The sequence below is a fragment of the Achroia grisella genome, unplaced genomic scaffold (genome assembly GCF_030625045.1).
Source record: "Achroia grisella isolate CSIRO2021 unplaced genomic scaffold, CSIRO_AGI_Agris_v1 utg544, whole genome shotgun sequence".
NCBI lineage: Eukaryota > Metazoa > Arthropoda > Insecta > Lepidoptera > Pyralidae > Achroia > Achroia grisella.
The window spans coordinates 3457518-3481423 of NW_026712929.1; the positions used below are offsets into that span (position 1 = coordinate 3457518).

The following is a 23906-nucleotide window of genomic DNA, read 5'->3' on the forward strand; positions in this document are numbered from 1 at the left end:
GGTTATAAATTTTGTCCATACTCAAGAGTCCACATATATCCTGCATTTGGATCTCCACTACGTTCTGCCTGTTTCTGGACGTCTTGTGTTTTTTTAAGAACATCATGTACAGTTTGGTACAATTTAGTATTTTCCGGTATTTGCGTTGCATCTTTTAATTTTTGAGAGCGTTTTTCAAATGATCCTTTTTTTCCAAACCGTTCTCGAACAAATTTTTCATACAAATCCACGTAATCATCATCTTCCTCTTCTTCTTCATTTCTTTCCTTTTTGTATTCGTCATTTTCTTTAGATTTGCCATAATATCCGTGGTATCCATAATCATCGACGTCCTGATTTTTCTTTTTTTCGCTTACATTTTCATCTCTATCTTCGTCATCATCGTAATCATAAAACCTTGCTTTTGTATTCTCTTGTGTTTTTTTTTGTTTGCTATTTTGAGCTCCAATGCCATATGGAGATTCATCATATGGATATGCTAAAATATCATCTGGTAATTTTATTTCAGGTAATTTGATTGCAATTTCATCGAATTTAAAGTTTAAGTGTTTATCATATTGTGGATCTGTAGCTGACAAAGTATCCAAAGTACCTTCGTTTTGTGTTTTGTCTTCATTATTAGTGATAGTTGTAGTTTCATGAAGATTGTTTTCATTATTTTCTGACACATTATTTTCATCATGTTTGTAATTTAACGGAATTCGTTCAAATTGTTGTTTAACGTCACCAATTTCCAGTTCTTTCTCGTTCTGTGTAACTATTTTCTCATTTTGGCTATGGTCGCTATTTTCTTTAATTCCCAGAAATGTTTCAAGGCTTTTGTCTTCTGTATCTTTAATGCTTTCAGCTTCGCTTGATTCGCTATTGTTTTCTACTGTAATTTCCACAACCGGTTTAATTTCGCCATCATTTATTCGTATTGGCTGTTTATTCTCTTCTTTACTTTCACTACTCAGTCCTGTATCTGAATATTTTTCATTTGATTCTAATGACTCTGGTTTAAATGTAGTTGATTGTGAAACTTCTTTTGAAATATTACTATCATCATTATATTCGTGAATGTCTTTGGTTGGTTCTATTTGTCCTTTATTATTTATTTGAATTCTTTCATAGCTGAAGTCGTTTAAATCAACGTCCTGAATAATAGGCAGTGTACTTTTATTCTGAACATAGATTGGGTCATAATTTTTATAGTCAATTGTTGGGTTTAATAATTTTCGTTCACTTTCATTACTGTTCTCCACAGATGTTTCGTCAGTATATCTATTTAGATTCAATTTTTTTTCTGAACTATTTTCAAAGTTTTGCCTGTTTTTTTCTGTTTGTGATTCTTTATTATTGTAAATATCCTCTTTTTCTAAGTAATCTTTATCTTTTCTTTCATTAATTTCTTTTTCGTTTGACCTAGAAGAATATTTTTCATCGTTATCATCATTCCTTAAATACGATTTTGTATCACTTAATTTATCGCTGTTTGGATATATTTTTTTCTTACTTTCATTGCTGTCTTCAGATCCTGATATATAAGGAGAATGATTATCTCGAGAAGAATTTTGTTCTTCACTCTCATGGCTTGACTGATTTTCGTTTCTATCATTGCTTTTTTTGAAATATTTTCTTTCATTGCTGTTCTCGCTTCCTTTATAATGTTCATTCTTATTTTCATAAGAATTTTTATTATATTGTTTACTGTTGTCGTCGTAAGTATCTTTTGTTCTATATTTACCATCCCTCTGTGAGTCTTCTTCGTTACTTTCTTGGTTTTTACTTTTATCCTCATAGGAATCCTTTTTTTCATATCTACCGCCCTTTTGTGAATCTTCTTCACTTTCTTCGCTTTTACTTTTATCTTCATAGGAACCTTTTTTTATATACCTGCCATCTTTTTGTGAATTTTCTTCACTTTCTTCACTTTTGCTTTTGTCTTCATAGGAATCTTTTTTTCTATACCTGTCGTCATTTTGCGTATCATCTTCTTCACTTTCTTCGCTTTTCTTATTACTTTTAAACTTTTCAATCGTATGAGGACGACGTTCAAAATTTTTGTACCTATCTATTTCACTATTATCATCATTTTCAATAAACTGATTTCGAGTATCTTTAGCATTTCGTTCAATAGATTCATCACTGTCTTTTTGATTTAATGGTAAATGATTATTTTTTACAAATTCTTGTTTAGGGTCTTTTTTGGTGTTGTCGCTGTTTAACAATGGCGTGTCGGCATTTTCATGTAGAGTTTCAATATTGAAATCCGCTAAGTTAGAATTTTTTATAATGTTGCCTGTTTCATGATTTTCCAACGGCTCTGTACGGGTATTATGTAAATCATGAGAAGTTTCATAATTTACTATTAATGGAGTAATTTGACTTTCATGTGCTTTTATATCTTCGGTTATATTCTGATTACTAATTGAACGTTTCCTTCTCTTTAATCTATTTTTTGGATGGCCTTGTAGTTTTTGTATTAAATTAATGTCATCATTCTTTTTATAAACATATTTTAACACTGTATCATTGGCCTTAATAAAGTTTTGCGTAAGATTGTTAGTTTTACCATCAGTTTTAATATCCACACTGTCTGCACAATCTTCAGCGGTGCGGTTAGAAAGAATTTTAGGAGAAGTATTAATTGCTATAGTTAAGTTTAATTTTATATGGGAATCTAATTGAGGAATATTACTGGAAACTGTAGTTTCAATACAATCAAAATCTTGAGTTGGTAATGTCGTAACATTGGTGTCTTGAATTTTGTTATTGTCAGTGGTCACGTATGCTTCAGTAATCTGTAAATATATAATAAGTTGGATCTGTAAAATTTGTTTACTACATATAGATGTTTTATATTATATGGAACAGAACTTGATCTCGGATCTTCCTCATCATAATTAATTGTTAACATAAATCTTTTCAGTATTAAGTGCTTGGTAACTTTAAATATAATATTTGCATGAAAAAATATTACTACTATTATATTAATTTCTACTACCAATTAATAAAAAAACGTATATATATATATTAACAATTGGCCCTATAAGGAGTATAGTTTTCCATGATCCACTCACCTTATTATGAAGATAAAATACATTTTATTATTAATAATGTTCAATTGCTTTGCATGCAGTACTTACACTTTTAACAGATTTTACTACCGTGGAGCTAGTGCCGGTCCATTTTTAAATTCATTAATGTATGTAACTATATGTATTAATGGATATATAAATTCTAGTGTCAAACTCTTAGCGCTACATCACATTTTATTCCCACAGATTGATGGTTCGTACTCTTACTGATTTTTTTCTTTTGTTTTCGTATTTCTATTTTTCAGTTCACCATTTCACCATCCACTCTATCTTGTGTCGGTAACTTGTCGTGCCGGATGTTCCCTTTTCTTTATTTTACTGCCTAATAACCGTTTTGATATCACTAGACCTCTTCTTTCTAATTATATCTGTACTAGTAGTTAAGCTAAATTAAAATACGTCCATTAACAAATGTAATATATTAAAAGTTATGTATTTTCAATTTTCTAACGTAACAGACAATAGCAATCATCGCCTATACACGTGAACAGCACTACAAACATACGTCAAGTTAGTAAATATAGGAGATAATTTTTAGTAGCACGTATATTTGAAATCTTGCCATTATTATAAGAGATAGATGTTTCAGCATCTATGGAAAAAAGTTTTGTGATGAGCTGAAATCTCGAGATAAATGTACGTAAGGAAATTAATAAGATTACTCGTTTATTAACTGCATCACTATAAAATATAGTGATGCCGTAGATGGAGTGTACGGGCAGCTAATTATTATATATTTAATCTGTACCTATATTACTACTAAATTTCCGTGAATGTAATGAAAAACTTAAGTCGTTTCAATATTAAAACTAAAACAAATTTCTTTAATATTGTCTTGAATTTTAGATATACCTACATATGATTCTCTGCTATCAATACATTCATACAATTATAGCGTTGCTATTTATTAGACTATAATTTCTACAATCTCCTAACTACCTTAGTGCTTCTGGTGCCCCGCCAGCGTAAACCGTTAGCGCAGGCGGGTGCACCATTCCATTATCATCCACAAAAAAAACTACCTTAGTGCTTATTTGCTTTTTGCACCATCTATGAAAGTGTACAATAAAACTATCTACTTCTAACTACAAATGTATATATAGTGGGTTTAGCTGTGAAGTTGATAATAAAACCAAAATTTAATGGTACCAATATTTATTTACGTTGCTTGTATTTACATAAACTTACCTACATAATATCCGTGTGTACCTACTACACACCATGCAGGCCTTAAAATTAGGTACATGTGCAGTGTGACTATATTAAAAATAAATAAAAATAAACACCTACAAAATATGACTAAACAGTAATATTTTCACACAAAACTTCAAAATATATTAACTGATCAATATATAGTGTAATAATCATAGTAGTGATACAAATTCTCGTAAATGTACGTTCGTAAGTAGAGGTATGAGATTTTTAACCATCGGTATAAGGACATGTCATCCTCGTACGAGATTTTTTACTCCCTCGTATGAGACTCAATGTTTTAAGGTTGGCAATGCTGAATCATAAATAGGTAATATGTTCCTAAGTATGAAGTATGAGAATACTGCTAAGTTTTTGACAAACCACAATTTTCATGGTGATAGTATCTAATATTTGATTCAGAGTTATATAACATTATGTACCTAATCAGACACAAGAATATTTGACTATATCTATTGAAACAGGCAAGATTCTACTAGATACTACTACTAATAGGTCTAATAAAACTACGAAAACTGGAGGTGATACATAATAGTATGTAAATATTATCATTTTAGTATAAAAAAATAACATTTACTTATGTTTATTTGTTTGTTTTTACTGAAACTATTTATTATATATATATTACATACTAACGGTGTTTACAGATTCTACATATTAATTCAAGAAGTAATAGTACTATAACCAACCGTCTCCAAAAACAACGACTAAAAAGAGAGCGGGATTTGCGAGATTTTGACTCTCAACAATTATGTATATATAATAATATTCGAGCATATTTATGTAGCAACCTCCAGTCAGTGAAGTAAAACGTTCTGGCTCGTTTTTTTCTCAAGTCACCAATAGTATTCCTCTCAGCCATATACATATCTAATGGATGGCATCTGTGGCGTGTGAGGCATGTACTTAGGTACCATAATAATAAATTGGTTTCAGTAATAATATCAAACGTGCAATTTGCATATGAACATTTGACATTTAAAAAGTATACTAAATGTTTACTTTTGGGGGCAATGGGATTGTTAGTAATAGGGTCTAGTGTCCCCATTGCTAGCAATATACCATTTGCCGTTGCATTTGGAAATTATCGGTTCGGTCAATTCTTGGTTATATAATCACGATGGGCAAACTGACCTGACCTCATGCTTATTTTATCATCCTCTATCCAGCCCGTGCAAACAGTTAGCGCAGGTGGATGCTTTATTCCATTATAATCAATAAAAAAAATGGTCACACTTTACAAGAATGTCTATTAGCAACCTTCAATATTGATTATTGTAGTTTTTATGAAAATGTTTTCTTACGATACTGTGTATAATAATTATCTAAATTTAATAGAACACAAAGTATTGTTGCTCGTCACCTGACTAAAAAAGAATATTGAGATGAGCATCAATCCGAAAAACAGTAACATTACATATGTAGGTATTTCAGCTACAAATATATGGCAATCAAGCAAATTGGCCTTTGCTAAGCCATTTATTACATTAATTTTGTACACGTCACTTAATCTATTTTATAAATAAGATAATTAATAATCGCACTAAATATACTTTGACTCTTACTAGCTAAAGTATATTACAAGATGTTTGCTAATGCCGATTTTATGGTACCGGATAAAATCGGAGAGCTAATACTTTTTAATTATGTAGTCATTTGACAGTCCACTAAGAATAATCAAATTGTAACGTTTATAGGTACATATGTTGCAAAATTGTTACGATATGTATATAACCCTATTGGGTTAAGTGAATCTAGGTGAAATCAATATCGACCCTGGAGGTAGTTCCGATTTACTTTTCTTTATACACGACTCTAAGTTTACTTGACTTGACTATAAGTTTGACTTGAAGGTATATACTTAGCGGATTGACAAAATTTTGACTTGATGTCTAGTCTACATATAGTAGTGTATCAGGGGTAACCAGATTTATCATAAGCTAGAATATATCTTATACATAACTACATATATCATTTAAAATAAAAAGTTACATGTATCACAAGATTAGATACCAAATAAGGATTTTTTGTACCTGTATAACGATTGTTACCCTTAATTCACTACTGACGCCTCTGTACCGTAATATTTACATAGTAACCTCCCGATACCTAATATAGGTGCATTTTATTCTGATCACTACAGTCTAAGTGCTAGTGACTACTTTTTTCCTGTATATGGATCGTATGTGAAGCTACTCACGAATTGCTTCGCGGCACCATGGAATGGCGCGGGTTCCGCCCATTTTGTGAAGTCTATTGAGGGAATTATACCACTTCTACAGGGTACACGAGGATTTCTGAAAAATAAGATGAAGCTAGTCGTAATTTGTTGATTTTATTTTCATATTCGAAATAAAATTTTAAAACATGGAAATTATGTTCGATTTATTATTGAAATTTTTAATTAATATGTAGGTAGAAAACAATATTAATATTTCAATTAATATTCATTCGATTAAATAAGATATAATATTCTGATATGTTCTCAATGGTTCATATCAAATTCTTATTTATAACTTGACCAGTTCCAGTATTATAAAAGAGATATATAGTATACTTACAGTTCATGGTCAGGCAAAACCATGGGATAAAGCTGGACAGTATCAATGATATCTGTGTTATCACAAATGACGCGAGCAAGACGAGCCTTCTTTACTTCTACTAGTTGTTCTGGTGTGAACGATGAAGGTTGGTTTGGCAATTCATACCTACAAAACATAAATTTTATTATCAATAACTTTATTAACTGCTAGCAGATTGTACTGTTTTGTATTTTATAATATTAAGATTTTACATACAACAAAATTGTCTAAATAGACGTCGCAAAGATATAAAGATATGTACCCATAGAAACTAATAGATTTATTTATATAATTGAAACGGTAAATAAAGTTAAGGCCACCTGATGGTAAGTAGTTACAGTCGTCGATATATACAAACAAGACTATGACGTTACACTATCATGCGACACCTGGGATACCATTCTTATCTATTCTCTCTTCTATGTAATTACACTGCCTTATTTCATCCTTCAAAGAAAATAGCTTATAAAGTAAGCCGCTTGGCAGCTAAAATAGGTAGACAGGGATTCCCACGCAGACGACTCATTAAAGTTTACCTCGATAAAATTCTTGTAATATACAGTTTTAATTTTTTTTATAGTATTAAAATAAATCGATTATTAATATAATATAATGAATACTCACCAAAATCTGTCACCTCGTCTGGAGTAAGAGAATTGTGTGGCTATAACGCAAGCAAACGTGGGTCCCAACATGGAACCTGGTAAAGGTCTCTCAGACACACCACCGGACCAGAGATCTACATCAATTGGGTGTTCAAATATTGTCTGGTATTTCTGTACAGTATCATTCGACATAGTGCCAAAGAGATCCTGGAAGCTATCAGCCCCAGATAAACCGCAGAACTTTCTGAACTCCATGTAACCAGGTAGACCGAATTCTCGACCTCTTTGCATATTGAACGAGACTAAGTCCATGCCAAATCGGGCGCCTACTTTCTTAAACAGGTGGTTTGTAACTTCTTGTGTGATGGAGTCATCCATAGCTTGAGCTACTTGGTTCATCAAACCCATTACGTATTCGTCGAGGACACCAGCTCTGTATAAGTCGTACGGTCGTCGAATAAGATCTGACAATCTCTTTGATGCTGAAACAAAAAATGAATCATATGAAAATTATAGAAAAATCTGTAAATTAGACAGAAGAAAAACCTTATAGTATATAATAACAAAGATTATTGGAATTTTCTTTGCCAATTACTGTAATATGAAATTATGTATTGTAGTATTGAATTATCATTTTTAGAAAGCATAGTTTCATATACTAACTCGTAATACCTCAAAAGCCATTTTGTGTTGCTATTGCATTTACTCTCATTTTATCAATAAGTTATTTTTAGTAACTCATAAGTTTTTAGTTTCTACTTATAAGAATGGGTTTGAGTTTATATTTTATTTTTTGTATTCATATTATAACTAATACTTACCAATGAATTTGTGGGCTTTGGACCATCGTTCAACAGCTGTGGGCAACAGCGAGTGTCCGAAGCGGTATGCGGCGGCGGCAAAAGCATCAATCACATCGGTGTTCACGTCGGGATCGTAACCGTCCCAATAACCCTACAATTATTTTATATATATACTATATGTACTCAACTCAATTAACTTAGTTATAGACTGAAGATTATTTTATATGCATACTATGTGTTTATCATATAATCATAGTAAAATATTGTTTACTGTAGCTACGATGTATATATGCAAATCGTTAAGTATCTAAGATAATTTCAACGATATATGATATCGACATGGATTATATTAATTTATGACCTACGCTTTGTTGCGATCACCTACTTAACGAGGAGTAATCAGGAAGAAATGAAATGATTAAAAATTTCATTTCGAGTCAACATATATTTTCTCTAGAGGCGTTACACTGAACGAATAAGTCGATTGCAGTATCTGAATTACAGTTTTTTTTTCAAACTATTCTTATGTTGGCCGCAGTTTGCCATTACAGCCTCACCAAACGATGGGGGGCGAGTGGTGAGCTTACTTTAAACCCAATTAAGGACGCTGTAAGCCAACTACCTGACGGGGGTAAGGGGCTTGAATCTCGACTCAGGCCGTCGTAATTTATCGATCAGAGGGACGATCGGGGCCACCGGTGTACACCGTTCGGTTTTCATTACAGATAAAAAATTAATAAATGGTTACAAAACGTCAAAATGTTACCTCTTTCTGTAGCACTAAACCAAATTTCTCCATAACATCTTTTCCTAGTAGAATAGGCAAGAATTCGTTGTAAGTGATATGTTGTATTTCAGCGATATTGATACGGCGTGCTTCTTGGAACAGAGTCTCGTCGTCCCAGTGTGGGTTCACTTCCGCTAAACCACGGGCTACACGGTTATGTTCTCTTGCCATGAGTGTATGCATCACAGTCAGTACCAACTGTTCATTCACACGGATTTCACCTGAATTTATAAAAATAAAAAGACTTTATAGCTGGTCTTCTGAATCGGCACCTCGGTTTTAATTATAAATTTCTATAATCAAGTGGTTTCAAGCATCATTTTACTTTAAATAGAGATTAAATAATCTATAATATACAACTTATAAATATTATTAAATTATTTCATAAAACATTTTGTGACATTCGTAATATCTATCTCTCTTAGTATATTTTATATTGGAAAAGTAGATAAGGAGACATTTTACAAAAATTGTCTCATGACTTAGAAAACATTATAATAAATAATAATTTAAATATTTTTACGAGAAAAGGCATTTAATAATATTGTTCATATATAAGTTTGTAGTGGAAAGAGTAAAAATTACAAACCAGCTTCAAAGCAGTACATATTCTTGTTTGGTCGAGTGCATCCTTCATCTGGAATGTCTAATTTCAGTGGCAACAAGTCTTTCAGACCATAATCCTTGAAAACTGGATTCATACGTAGAAGTCCACCGAATCCTGTACGTAACTTTCTGAAATAACATTGTTGAGAGATATATAAATATTAAGGTATAAGGCAATAAAGGATCCATCATGCCCACTAAATTTGTTGGTGGTATTCAAGATTAGTCAATTGTAATTATAAATATACACATTACCTAGCGAATTTCTCTGTTACACCATATACAGTGTTCCCATCAAGTACTCCAGTTAATGTGTTGAATGGTACTCTTGATCCTGCAAGAAAAAAACATCTTCAATAATGAGAACATTAAACCGCTCTCACAAAAGGCTTTTAAGCGTGGTATTATGTGTTCAAACAGATGCCGTTAGTATAGCAAATCACGCGTTAGTTTTGAGTGATCATTTCCAGGTTATTTTCCTCATATTTAGTACCTAATATCTCAACCCGCATGAATTTCTACACATACAGAATTAATTATACATCCAAATGCACATGGAACCTACTTTAAAGGTCCCTTAAAATCCTCCTATACTCCAGTCAGTTCGTGACCACGGCTAGTGCAACCTAGTCGAAACGTCGAGAGAGGTACATACCTTTATTTGCCATAAAATTCTTCGTGTTAAGACCCGGTTAATAATTTATAATTAATAATAAAATTAAAGAAGAATCATAATTGAACCACGCCTTCGAAATATAAAACATTGTTAATGTTGTTATAATAATTAAAATTTACTATAGTAATATGCTGATATCACTGCGAGTGTCGATGTTATGATGTTTATTATGGGTGCAAAATTTAAAAACATTTTAATATAGCATACATTTTGCATACCGATTAGGTATCGTGACCTTATTATTTTACGATATCTTATAGTTCTTAAATAAATTATAAAGCTTTTAAAAGTTTTAAACTATTACATACTTAGTCACATTCATCAATCTGTCTCCGTATCTCAGTATTTAATTATAAAAATGTAACCAATCACTGCATATTATACAGACAAGACAGCCTTCACGGTAATCATATCTAATTAGTATAGTTTGTCTTCAGTATCTTGCTAAGTATTATAATTTATTACGATATTAATATTAAAGGTAAAAACATTAAATTCTAGTATGTAATCAATAAATGTTTTTACAGTTTCTGTTCGATTTTATACATAGTTAAATATTCGTGCATATTAGGTTCATAATGTTATACTTAACTAATTAAAATTATTCAGAATTTATTCTTATTTAAACTTAACAGAGTTCTGTTCTAGTATCTAGACTCATAGTTAACAACCAAAATACAATAGATAAAAGCTTTCATATACTTAAAAAGACAATAGTCTTAGCTTCGTCGTCTTTAGTTAGTACCTATTCCAATATATATAATTTAAAATAAATTGTTATATAATGAATGTTTAATGTATATAATGTAAAGAACTTTAAGTTCTTGTCAATTGAACAAATAATAGGTATTATTGCAAACACTTTGCACATTTTTATATATTTATTATTAGGTATACCAATTTTGAATACAAAAAACATAAAAAATTTACAGTTTTTAGAATTGTCTTATTTTTTATTGTCACTGTTCGTACCTACATAATATTTACCATTTGTATCCAATGTTTGATAAATCTCACACGTACCTTTATTATACCATTAATTTTATCGCCCATAAGTATTCGCTTCATTAACATCGGAATGTGAATTTCATATTTTTTAAGTTGAGTGTGAAAGAAAGGCATGAATTAATACATGAGTCAGTAGTGGCGACTAGTTGTTTGGCGAATGTTTTGCACTAGATTACGCAATCTGGGAACGTGTACGTAACCGGCGCGGTTTACTTTCCCTCTCTTTAGGAGATGGTTCAAAGGTCGAGGGCCGGCTATTCTGTGACCGGTTTGTGTGTTATTCGAAAAACGTCGTATGTTACAGTTTATCTTACCAATATTATAAACGCGAAAGTTTATTATCACGGAATAGGTGTTTGATACTCGTTCACGCAAAAACTACTTAACGGATTTTATTGAAACTTTACAGTAATATAGCTTATATTATTTAATAAAATTAAATATACATCAGAATAAAACATAGGCTATAACCTAAAAAGATATTATGTAAATTGAGCTAGTGTGATGCAGACGAAGTTGCGCGGGTCAGCTAGTATTTATTTGAATGGTCGCTTCACACCATTTACCGTTAGGATGACTGCATCAATCGCCCACGGATTTTTTCTTATATCCATTTGTGTACTCGATCGAAGAAAATATTTTAAACAGCTACCTACGTTTATTTATAATATTGTTTGTCCCAATTAGGTACTTAAAACAAATATTTGGACCAGACAAACTTTGATTATCCTACAAAGAGCATTTTGGACAGCGCCAGATGTCGTCTAGCGACTTAGCACACCGCATTCTACACTTCCAATGGTCGCGGGTTCGATTTATCGAACTGTACAAACATTTGTATTTATAATAATAATTATTATTTGTATTTAATCTTCTTAACTTCAATAATTTTATGAAAACTATGGGTATTTATCAGTTTCTACTTTTTGACTAGGTTGCAATAGCCGTGGTCACGAGTTAAATAAGCAAATACTATTAACCATACTACTGTAGGACCAGTAGTCCTACAATAGTATTTGTATAGTTAATGGTATAGTCCTGTTTAACTATATTATTAATGTGTACCAAAATCGACAGTTTAAAAATAACTATGATTGTTTGTTTTAGCCTGGGTGTGTTTATAGATAGATGTATTATATGTGTTATATGCATGTATTTATAAAAAAAAGTTTCAGTATTTTTTTAGGTGGTTTAGAATTAGATGGCATGTGTAAATTGTCCTGGATAATTATTATCATTTGGGAGATGAATAGGCCGGAAACACACAGGAAATGAAATGAAATTTCCAGAAATTCTAATTAACTATTAAATTATTAGCGGTAAGAAAAATGAATGAGTACAGTTGTCTGCAAAAATAGAATACATAGTGTAAATTACCGCACAGACGTAAGTTTCACGTATCAATAATAGATTCAAATTTTGTATAATAATGTCGTAAATCAACCGCAGAGTGGTCAGCTGTGGTTGCTCAACCATTCTACATAAAGTTTGTTGACAGGTCAAACCTCGGTGTATGTACAATTTAATTTTATTACTGTACACTTTAAAATTATAAAGCGGTGTGACTGGAGCCAGATGAATATACTATTGAAGAAAAAACATGATATAATAATATGTGTACATTGATTTCATGAAGGAGAGATATATCAAAATTTATAAAAATAATGGCAAGCTGCCAGCAATAAGCGGTAGTAGAAAAGAGTGACTAGACTCATTTATTCTTAAGTTACACTATTAAAATTACACTATTTTTGTATGAAACTGCGCAACTTTTTTTTATTAATGTTAGTTACATAGATAATTTTGGTACAGTATTCTTTTCTTCTATTTTTCTATAGATGATAGTAAAATATAGATATGTACTAAAGAAGAGTACCAATCGCTCATCGAATTTAGTTTCATGCATTTAGATACGTTTAATTAGTTATAGATATTATCGATTACGTTACTTGTGACGATATTAGATATCTCTCAAGGAGAATATAAATATTACACAAAAAATAAAAATAGGTAGGTTATTTGAGCAATATTAAGTTGATGTTCGAATACAATATGCAATGTAGTGGCGATAAAATTAAAGTGACGTGGTAAATCGAAAAATTGGTTAATAAAAATATTTGACTTTTAATCTGACTCATAGACTAGACTTACCCAATCTACATCCGGGACGCGGCGAAGGGAATCCTCGTACGAAGTCAATGCATTTCACGCCGAAGAGACGGTAGAAATAATCATCGTCAGGTACTCGGATCTCATTGCAGTACGGGTGCTTCAAATGCTGGGGCCGCTTGCAGCATTCTTCGGGGTCATTACGGTTTATTGGATCTGCAGATCGAATAGTGATTTGCAATATTTACATCGATTTAGGTTTAGCTTACTCATGTATTTAATGTTGCGTTCATCTACTATCAATTCTTGTGAAACTATTTAATATTTGATGTTATTTAGGTGCAACTAGAAAGTAAGAAAATGAATTGCAGGTATTCTTAGTTAGGCACTTGATATCTCCATGAATTCTGCCAATTTTTATGTATTTTTTTAGCAATTCCAAAGGGATTACGAGTTGCAGCTCCCATATTATCCTATAATTGAATTCTTTTATGAATTTCAAACTTAATTAGTATTTATTTTTTTGTTTCTTTTGCACCTGTGTAACTTATAATATTACTATTTCTATAATATTAAGTACTTTCTGCAATGGGTGTGAATTTTAATACGGTGGCTATATCGACATAAGAGCGCTTTCTAAATGTTAAGTAAGTATTTATGATAATATTCACTATTTATGTGTGACAAATATATGGACAGAAAAGGCGTACCATCAGTTCTTATACTAATTGGCGCCGAACATTACTAGAATTCCGTAGACATTCCTACTATACACGAACATTATATAATACAATATAACACATCATATAAGTCATCAACTCCATTAAACAAATACTCGGTAATAATATATTTCGTACTATAATTATTTAATGAAAAATACAACTTACCAAGCGGTGTGCCCGTGAGTGTATAGTCGTGATCCATAAACTGTCCCCAGGCGATGACCATCACCGTACCAGCATGGTCATGGAAACCTTCATCAGGGTGCATGGTACGCGAGACCACTCTGGAGAGCGGGAGGTCACGACCAGTGTGCGAAATGCGCGGAGCATTGATGCCGTCAGAAAAAAGTGGGCCGATCAATCTGATAACAAATCATTGAATTGTATTTCTATACTTTAGTTTACATATTACAAAATAATTGGTATGTTTTTTTATATTTTAAGTTAAGTTAATTTTAATTTAATTAATTATTTAATACTTCTTAGGCATAGTTTGTCCTGTAAATAGCTTTTTGTAGGATAGGCTAGATATCTTTACAGAGTTATAAAAAATAACTGCCAAACGCTATCAAATATTTTAGAGTATTTTATTTGTTTCAGTTCGAAAGGTGAAAAATGTTTCTAAATTCACAGACATAATACCTTAGTCTTCAGAAATGGCTACGCTTCAGTGGGATCATGATATCCTCTACGTTCTTGGTTAATCAGATTGTATACCTATTTCACTTCTAAAATCTATACTAACATTATAAAAAGCTAAAGAGTTCATTTAGTTTTACATACTAATCTCAATAACTATTACTCAGAATAAAAAGGAAAATTAATTATAACATCGTGCTACGACCAATAGGAGAAAAGTATGAATTAAAAGTCACTTAGACAAAGTTGCTAGAGCTAGTTAAAAATAAAATGAATGAAATTTTACCTTTGGAAAGGTGCCATAGTAGCACCCCAAGTTGGATGTTGAAGGTTGGTGCACAGTCCATCGAATCTTCTATATTTACCAGCTCTACATTCAACATGGGAGAATATTGGTGGGCACACTTCGCGGATGAGTGTACGTGATGTATCGATCAGGGGCAGACCCTTTTCGATTTCCTCATAAGTCAAGCCATATCTGTAGAAAACGTAACATTTATTAAGCTGTCATTTAAGAATTTTTATGCTTACAAAATATTTTTAGTGTATTTATGTTCTATACAGACTAAAAAAGGTACACAACCATTGAACACCGTATTTGGTTCATAAAAGAATAGAAGAGGGTTAATAACGTTCTGTTTTGTTGTGCAAGAATACTTTAGAAAGCGTCGGCTGACTACAAAGCACTTGTAACATAATTATTATACAACAACATTTTTAGTTGTTGTTTTCCATAATCCAACAATATTGTTGTTTTATATGTACCAATGCATCCAAACGAGAATATTATGATAATATGAAATTTATAAAAGTACACGTAGTAAGTATAGCCCAGCACGTGATGGGTAGATACCTCTCTCCACTACTCTTATTGCGCAAGTGATGATTTCGAACAAGTCCTCGTGCTTCAATGTTGCCATTATATTATTACGTAGTCATTTGTGAAGCAAGTCACTCGAGATTACCTAGTGACTTTTGGTCTTTACAAGATTCGTTCTGGCTTTTTATTTGTTATGTTCTGTTATTATTGTCCGAGAGTGAGATAGTTTAAAAGCAGAGTGTCGATATATAAATTGATATGGCGGTTCGCGCATACGGAAATAATTGTCGATTTAAGACAGAACGACCAAACATTTTAGAAAAGGTAAAAAAGGATCTGTTCTTTTATTCATCTACTAGTGTTTCCGCGACTTCGTCCGCGTGGAATTTAGCTTTATTTTTCTAAAATAAAAGTAGCCTAAATTACTTCTTATTACATCAGCTGCCAAAAAAAGTCCCGTCAAAATCGGTCCAGCCATTTCAGAGATTAGCCGGAAAAAACAGACATACAAAATTTTTAAAAAATGTTATTTTGTGTTTTGTTTGTATCGTATTTATATTCATATGCATGTAGTAAAAAACGGTTATTTCAATATTAGAAACAGACACACAACATCTTGTTGGACATATTTTACGGTCAAAATAAATATATATGTACATGTTACGTATGCCGTATATATATAGAATGTTAATATAGAGTACTATTTGCATATAAGAATGTATTGCTAATTTAGACGCCCGTATCATTGACATTACTGTCATTATTCAGAAGCTGTATGTCAAGTTATAATAAAACAATATGTATCTATCTCAGTATCAATGTAGTCGCGGCCTAGATATGTCAATCATGTAGAGACAGAAGTTAAATTAAATTCTATGTATCGAGTTATCGACCTTCATGATGATACGCAACGATAAGCGTGATACCTACATGAAATAAATTAGTTGAATAGTTCAAGTTATGATAGACTTACCTAATACAATTATACGACGAATATTAACCTTGAATAGGCTGACATTTGCAATTTATGTAGAATATTACAGAGGTTGCATAGTTAGGGCAATTAGTTATTACCAGAAGTAATAGGCACTTATAAAAGTCAGCCTACCAGCTTACTGTGGAATTGTAAATTTTATTTCTAAAATTAAAGTAATTTTAACTCACTAAATATGGGCGTTTATTAGATATAGTTCAAATAATTGTAGGTATATTGTTTTATGCAATTAGATACTTATTTAGAAGTTACTAAATTAATTTGTGTTAATATCTAACTAACATTAATAACTATCAGGTAGATACAGTATAAAAGTATTTCGACTCAAGAAGTGTTGAATATTAAATTTTATATTTTTCTTCTAAAGTTATGTTTAATTTATAATAAGACGAATAAAAAATATTTTTTGTATAATTTATTATTTCCACCATGAAAACTCTTCAATGTTTAATAGATTATTTTTATACTGATAGTATCTATGTACCTTTGCCTTTAAGGTAGCTATAAGGTAGGTATCCTAAACTATTATTATTGGATCAGTGTTAACCTATCGTACCGTGACCCACACGCCCTTCACTATTTAGGAGGTATACCTTACATATAATCTTTATTTAAATTCCTCATCTGTTAAAACCATTTATCATTTCGTTAATCGTTACCCTTAATGACTTTGTCCTTTCTATACGTGCTTTATAAATACATACAGTAATTTATGTTGTGCATATGAACTTTGTGAATAGATTTAATGAATAGTTATACTGAATAGACAAGGAACTGGACCTATTGACGATTTAATGCACTTCTTGACATATTTCCGGCTGTCGGCTTCTGAGTCATTGGCGCTGGACTGATTCAGAAACAAGTAGGTATTTTAGTTGCGCTAATGAGTGAACAGAGATGACATTTACGTTATCCGTTCACTTAAAAAGGTCAGTGCACATAGCCTGTATAAGTGACGGATACCAAATGTTAAGATCAAGGGCTCATGTACACCAACTGCAGAATAAAAAGTCTAGTGTTTAGCATTCACTGTAGGGTATGTGGGCGCTCGAGTGGGGTAAGGTGAAAAGAACATATTGATATTTTCTTGTTGCAGATAATATTGTTAATTATTACAATTGAATAACGAAATCTACATTAACGACCTTGGTGGTGTAAGGCGGTTACTGTTATTTCAGTTCATGGGCATATCTGTTTGTCTATAAGATATCCAGAGGTCCGCCGACAAGAACGTGGTTCATAAATTATGAACAGTTGCCTAGTACCTACAGTTTTGTTCAGTTTGGGAATTAGTAGTTCTTTGTGTACAATGTTAAAAAATAAGTATTTGTATACACATAAAAATGTATACTTTTTTACTATATTTTCAATTGTAATATATGAAAAATAAAACAAAATATATAAGGTGTGCTTGAAATACGAGTGATGCGGTAAAAACATAGAGATCAGCAAAATACCGCAATATTATTAAAAAATATTACTGTTATTTTTATACAATATATGTATAATTAACGTAACTTTTGTATATGTATAGAATATCTTGCACTTCTATACATATAGTAATATATGTATAGAAGTGCAAGAGAGTGCGAAAGTTTGAAAGAAACAAGAAAGTGTCGATGTAAAATTGAGAAAGGCCATGATACGGTGTGTCGGACATATGGAATTATGGAAGAAATAGATACGATGCGAAAGTGGACTGCGAAAGTGAATTGCTACTGACTTTGATCTGAAATGCAGACGAATCAGGCTGATCTCATATGAATGCATTATAATTTATAAGACAAAATTCTCTAAAATTGGAGTTCATGCATGAAAAGAGTTATGGCTATAAGCGATGAATCTCTATGGATATGTGAACATGTATGTATGTAAAGAACCAATTTATTTGCAGAGGATTGTTATATAACCATTCCATCCTTAACTTTGTACTTAATTAAGTAATTATTTTAGTAAACGTGTGATCGCGACATTATATATACCTACTTTGTTCATAGTCAACAGCCAGACAAATAAAGTTATTATTACATAATGGTATCCGTTTGTAAACTGTCACAGTCGTTGCGTGATCTTCATTCATGTTCAGTTTTCCGCGTCGTGAGTACTTCATTGTCCGTAAATAAAATGAGAAGACAAAAGATCTTGGCTTCGTGTGATCAGATGACCGGCCAGCCTTGAAAACCTTTCTAAGTGATCAACCATTGTTAATCTGTACATATCAACCCGAAAGGATAATGAGAACACGCCACGTATTGCAAGGTCGGATATGTACCAAAGTTTTATAAAAGTTTATTGTTCAACTAAATGTTATTAGGTTATGTTTGCTATGACTTGTTTGCAATCTTATCACCGTGCAAGTTAAAATTGCCTTAGCGTTTCATTACCCAACTTCTGTAACATGCATTCTAGATTAGGTATTATTGGACAGGTAATAGTTAGATACCTAGTTGGTACGTAATATGAAGTGTTAATTTAAGATTTCATTAATAACCTACATATTACATTACTGTATACGAATAAGAATCTAATAAAAATCTAAAAGGTTTTAGATAATAAGTTATAAATTAATATTTCGTCATAAATGTAGATATGTACCAGTGAAAAATTATTTTTTACCCCTTAGAAATTATAAGTACAACGCCACACACGTGTTTGAATAATCTGGTACAATTAATCATTTTAATCTTCATATCAGTAGGTTAGAAAAAAACTATTTGTGAAAATTAACCATCTCATCATATTGGGGTGGTAACTAAACAATTGTAATATTTAGAAATAGAAATAGAAATAGAAATAATCTTTATTCAAATAAACTCTTCTTTTGAATATCATTTTGATTCTACCACTCATTCGGAATGGATTCATCACAAGAAGAATGAGCAAAAACTTGTGTGTTGCTCTTTTTGATATGTTTTTTTTTATATAAAGAAAATTAACATTTATGCACTCATTATTAGTGTAATCAGATAATATTGTCAGTGCTATGTACTTAAAATTTTTCTACAAAAACATTATTATAATTCTTCAATTTTATAGTAACTTTTTTGCTATGTTTTATTTGACATTTAAATCTTTTTTCTGCAGATTTATCATATTGGTATTTTATTGTAAAACCTTACGCAATTGCCATAAAACGAATTACTAACTTTAGCCAAACGACTTTTGACTGAATTTAACATACCTATTACAATTGAATTTTTTAAATAATGCAATGGTTTAGTTCATATATTCTATTCAATGTCTTTCGAACTTATGCTATTATCTATATACAATAAATGTACTGATGTTTAAGTTATAGTAGAGTTATTTGGTTCATTCTTAGGTAAACATAAAAAAATGTTCTACTTACATTCTTGCTAAGTTGATAGAGATATCTAGTAACAGTTCGCCGACGCTTGCAAAGTCCTCAGCTTTCCAATCGCCTTTTGGTTGAGCTACCACTGTAAAATAATCAAAAATTAAAATAATTATAAAAAAGAATTTTGTAATTCTAACATGGTAATAAATAGTAGTAAGTGGAGTACTAACCAATTCTGTTTCTAGCTTCCAAATATGCTTGATTAACTGCATCGTAGGTGATACACGTGTGTTGTCCTTCATAACCACTGAAACAAAAATAGATATTACAATTATGTTAGTTATACACATGTATAATTTAAATGTAACCGGCCGACGGAAGATATATGAGAAAAACTATTATTTGGGAACTTTACCAACGTAATAGAACCAAAAACAAGGAGTTGGAATTTTGTCTGTGTGGAAATCTATACTAAATATTTAGTGTTTATTATTTTTTCGTATCGGTTTACAAACAAAAAAAAAACAATAGCCGTGGGCTAAAGTAATATATACTGTAGTATTAAGTAAGTGTGTTAAAACTGGTCAAGCGTGAATTGTTCCGGCATACAATATCACGTTAATTTGACATAGGTATTTACTCCTGTAGACCTTTAAAAACTACAATTATGTTTATTACTGTAATAACTTATACTAATTAGTTTTTTTAAATAAGAGATAAAAAGAAAGAGAGAGATAAAAAGTAAAGCACAACACACATCCTTTAAAACTGAGGCTATTATTTTTACACAATTATAAAGATTTTAATAAAATGATCGGAAGAATTTTACTTAATTAGACAAAAGTTACTCCCATGTATAGTTTACCTATTATTTAATTGTTTTTAAATATTTTTTTTATTAATTAAATTTTTTATGTAATTAGAATGCCAAAGCACCTGTCGACCCACTTGTTGGTAAACGTCACCTATATACATGAACAGTATTATGACATTACGTCATCATGTGCCATCTGTGATACCACTGTTCGGAGTATTAATATAATAAAATATATTGTCTCTTACCCTGTGATTTTACTTTATTTTATACTACGGAACGATATTATTTGATGTTAATGCACACATCCCAAAAAATAATATAAATAACAATACACACTACACTTGGCTGCTGAATTAGGTAGACAGAGGACCTACGTAGACAACTTTTTACAAAATCTACCTTTAGATCAGAATAGAAAAATAGCAGACTTTACAAAATTGAATTGAAATAGTCCTCTATGTCTTCACACCCTATAAATTAAGGTATTTATGAAGTTCGTGACTATGAGTAACATACGCCTATTGACATCACGATATGACCTACATTGGATTATTATCTCGGGCTAAAGGTTCATGAGTGACAATCACATCTAATTGTACCACGCAATAATATCGTAAATATGAAGGTTTACTATCTATAAATAATATTATAAAGAGGTAAAGTTTGTGTCTTTGTTTGGAGGTATTCTCTAAATTAAAACCAAACTAAATTTAAAAATCGGATAAGTAGTACTGATTTGATTTTGAAAATTTTTCACAGAGAAATGTTAAATTATTGTTTGAACACACTATATTGATCGAATCCTTAGTACCACAATAACTTAAATTACAAGGTTACATAAACCGTGTGTATTAGTATTTGTTTCATCAATCTGGGAAATTGTAATAGATGTTAGAAGTAATTACCAAAATAAATTATCAATATCAACTTAAATGCTGGAACTAGACGGTAGGGTTGAGAAGACTAATAAAATAAAACTGACGTTCATATATACGCCAGTTTTCGTATATTTTTTAAACGTTCTATGTACATATTAGAGTATGGTCTTTAATTAGGTTTGATTTTTTTAGTAATTACCTATAGAGTGTAGTTCATTCCTTAAAAGAATCATAAAATTATCCCTGTCATTCATTCAAATTTGTAATACTCAGTCGTCTCATGTTTACATAATTTTATCATGCGCATAAAATTAATAAGTGTCATCGAACTCGTCGAGAAATTGTCAAGACTGCCGACAATCTGCTTGCATTTATCTTCAATAATTCAATCTACTTTAAGGTTATATGTCCACGAGCCATCTCCATACAAAACCTGCTACTATGAAACACTTCTACAATAACTAATTAAACTCTATTAAATATTGTTAAATGCAGCCTTATCCTATGGACAGTATTAAATTTAGTTTAATATTATCGTTTACCAGTGTACTAGTTGTTTTTTTGTTGAAAATATAAGAAATTATGTCAAAAAACTTTTTATATATAAAATAATAATAAAATTCTTATATAAATCTCAACAAAATATATAAGTTGAGAAAATGTCAATTAAATTTCAAATGATTTACATACACTTATATTCTATAATGTATTTCGTGTAGATTTAAATTAGCGGATTTGTAATCCTTACATTACAAATTCAACGACTGAACTGAATACGTTTCCATTTAAATTACGTTCCGGTTATGCAGTCACGTGACGGCTACGGCTAATTTACATAAATGCCTCATAAAAAAGAAACATCTAGTAAGTATTGGTTTTTTCCTTAAATGCAGTATTTTAGGGTTCTGTAGAATATTATTTTGTAGTTTATCATTTTGTTTGGCAGATCTTTCTAAGATATTTCATAAAAGGACTCATACGCGTAGATTACGATAAAAATGTACTCTTTTATTTGTAAAAAGAACAAAACTATCTACTTATTAAGGTCTTTATAAATAAATGAATTATCAGTGTTTATGTTGTGTTTATTCCATATGAATAAAGTATGCTTCAGTTTTATCCCAGAAATTCAATCGACAACTGAACTGAACTGATTGATGCCAAGTACGGCTTCTATTCTTTAGACAATAGGTTGAATACTGCAGTACTAACTTTTGCCCACGACGTCGTCCGTATGACAATGATTGACCGAGATAAATAGTGGTGGCCTACATGATGATTAGTTAATACGTTACAATTTTAAAAAATACGCAAAATGTACCTACTGGTTTTACTCAGATAATTATTACTAAAGAACAAAACATCAAATATTTGTCTGTTTAGCCTACGAATTAACTAGACGGTAAAAATAATTTTTGTATTTTATCATACAATCTTGTTGTTGTTGTGTCATACAGATTACCGAATAACACTAGTTCCCACGTGGTGCCGGATGCCGGATTCTGCCGGTATAGTTTCTCACAATTAGTACTTCTGTAATCAGAACATCGAAGCACGGAAACCTTTTTTATGTGTAATCTAATCATCGTCGATTTTCCACAGTCAATTGGAGTATTCGCAATAAAGTCTAATTTTCTCTATTATATAACATTAATTTGAAATCCTATCACGTATTTTAACTCCGTGCCTCAGCGTTAGTGTTTTGAATTTCTATACATGATGTGATCTATCTGTGTACTAAAATTAATTTTAATTCGTCCAGACTATTTAACATGATTTTTTGATGAACGCACAATAATTTAAATTTATTTCAAAAAGCTTGATTAATAATACTTATTACCAGCTCTAATAAAATGTACTCAATGTTAAAAGAAGTTAGGTTTTCAAAAATATTACGTCACGTACATACAAAAATAGTCTCTCCTTTCGGAAGTTAATTCAAAATATATTGTAGGTACAGTAAATACCTCTCGATTGACGTACTAAATAAGTAACAGTATGTACAGAGAGGCATGATATAGTGGACCGATTTAATTAATCGGGTTTGACCACATCAACAATACTAGAAAGTGGTAGATAGCATAGAATTTTTACGATCTCCATTGGCGAAATTGACTTTTGACAAATTATTCCGCACTTAACTATTATGAGGTATTTATATATTTAACTTCCAGATAATTAATCCACTCAGATGACTTTGTACAAAGTCTACCTTGGAAAAAAATAATAATGCAATATTTTTACCACAGATTATTCTATTATATTTTTTG

The 23906-nt window shown here is 31.0% G+C and overlaps 2 protein-coding genes across 2 annotated transcripts in view; both read right to left on the reverse strand.

Moving 5' to 3' along the window:
• Positions 1–2: 2 nt before the first annotated feature.
• Positions 3–2880, reverse strand: LOC131847968 (putative uncharacterized protein DDB_G0282133). The gene is made up of 4 exons (XM_059197698.1): positions 2860–2880; positions 2555–2783; positions 1405–2305; positions 3–1263 (listed from the first exon to the last, which is right to left on the reverse strand). The coding sequence occupies exons 1-4, from the start codon at positions 2878–2880 to the stop codon at positions 3–5; spliced, it is 2412 nt and encodes an 803-aa protein (XP_059053681.1).
• Positions 2881–6132: 3252 nt separating this feature from the next.
• The window catches only part of LOC131847984 (peroxidase), a 31364-nt gene continuing 13590 nt past the window's right edge, over positions 6133–23906 (reverse strand). The window contains exons 3-14 of the mRNA XM_059197717.1: positions 20172–20248; positions 19993–20083; positions 15116–15307; positions 14356–14552; positions 13511–13684; positions 9931–10009; positions 9659–9804; positions 9049–9290; positions 8301–8433; positions 7499–7961; positions 6854–7000; positions 6133–6589 (exon numbers count right to left, since the gene is read on the reverse strand). Coding sequence (XP_059053700.1) covers positions 6451–6589; positions 6854–7000; positions 7499–7961; positions 8301–8433; positions 9049–9290; positions 9659–9804; positions 9931–10009; positions 13511–13684; positions 14356–14552; positions 15116–15307; positions 19993–20083; positions 20172–20248 — 2080 coding nt within the window. The 3' untranslated portion in view covers positions 6133–6450. The remainder of the gene's footprint in view (positions 6590–6853; positions 7001–7498; positions 7962–8300; positions 8434–9048; positions 9291–9658; positions 9805–9930; positions 10010–13510; positions 13685–14355; positions 14553–15115; positions 15308–19992; positions 20084–20171; positions 20249–23906) is intronic.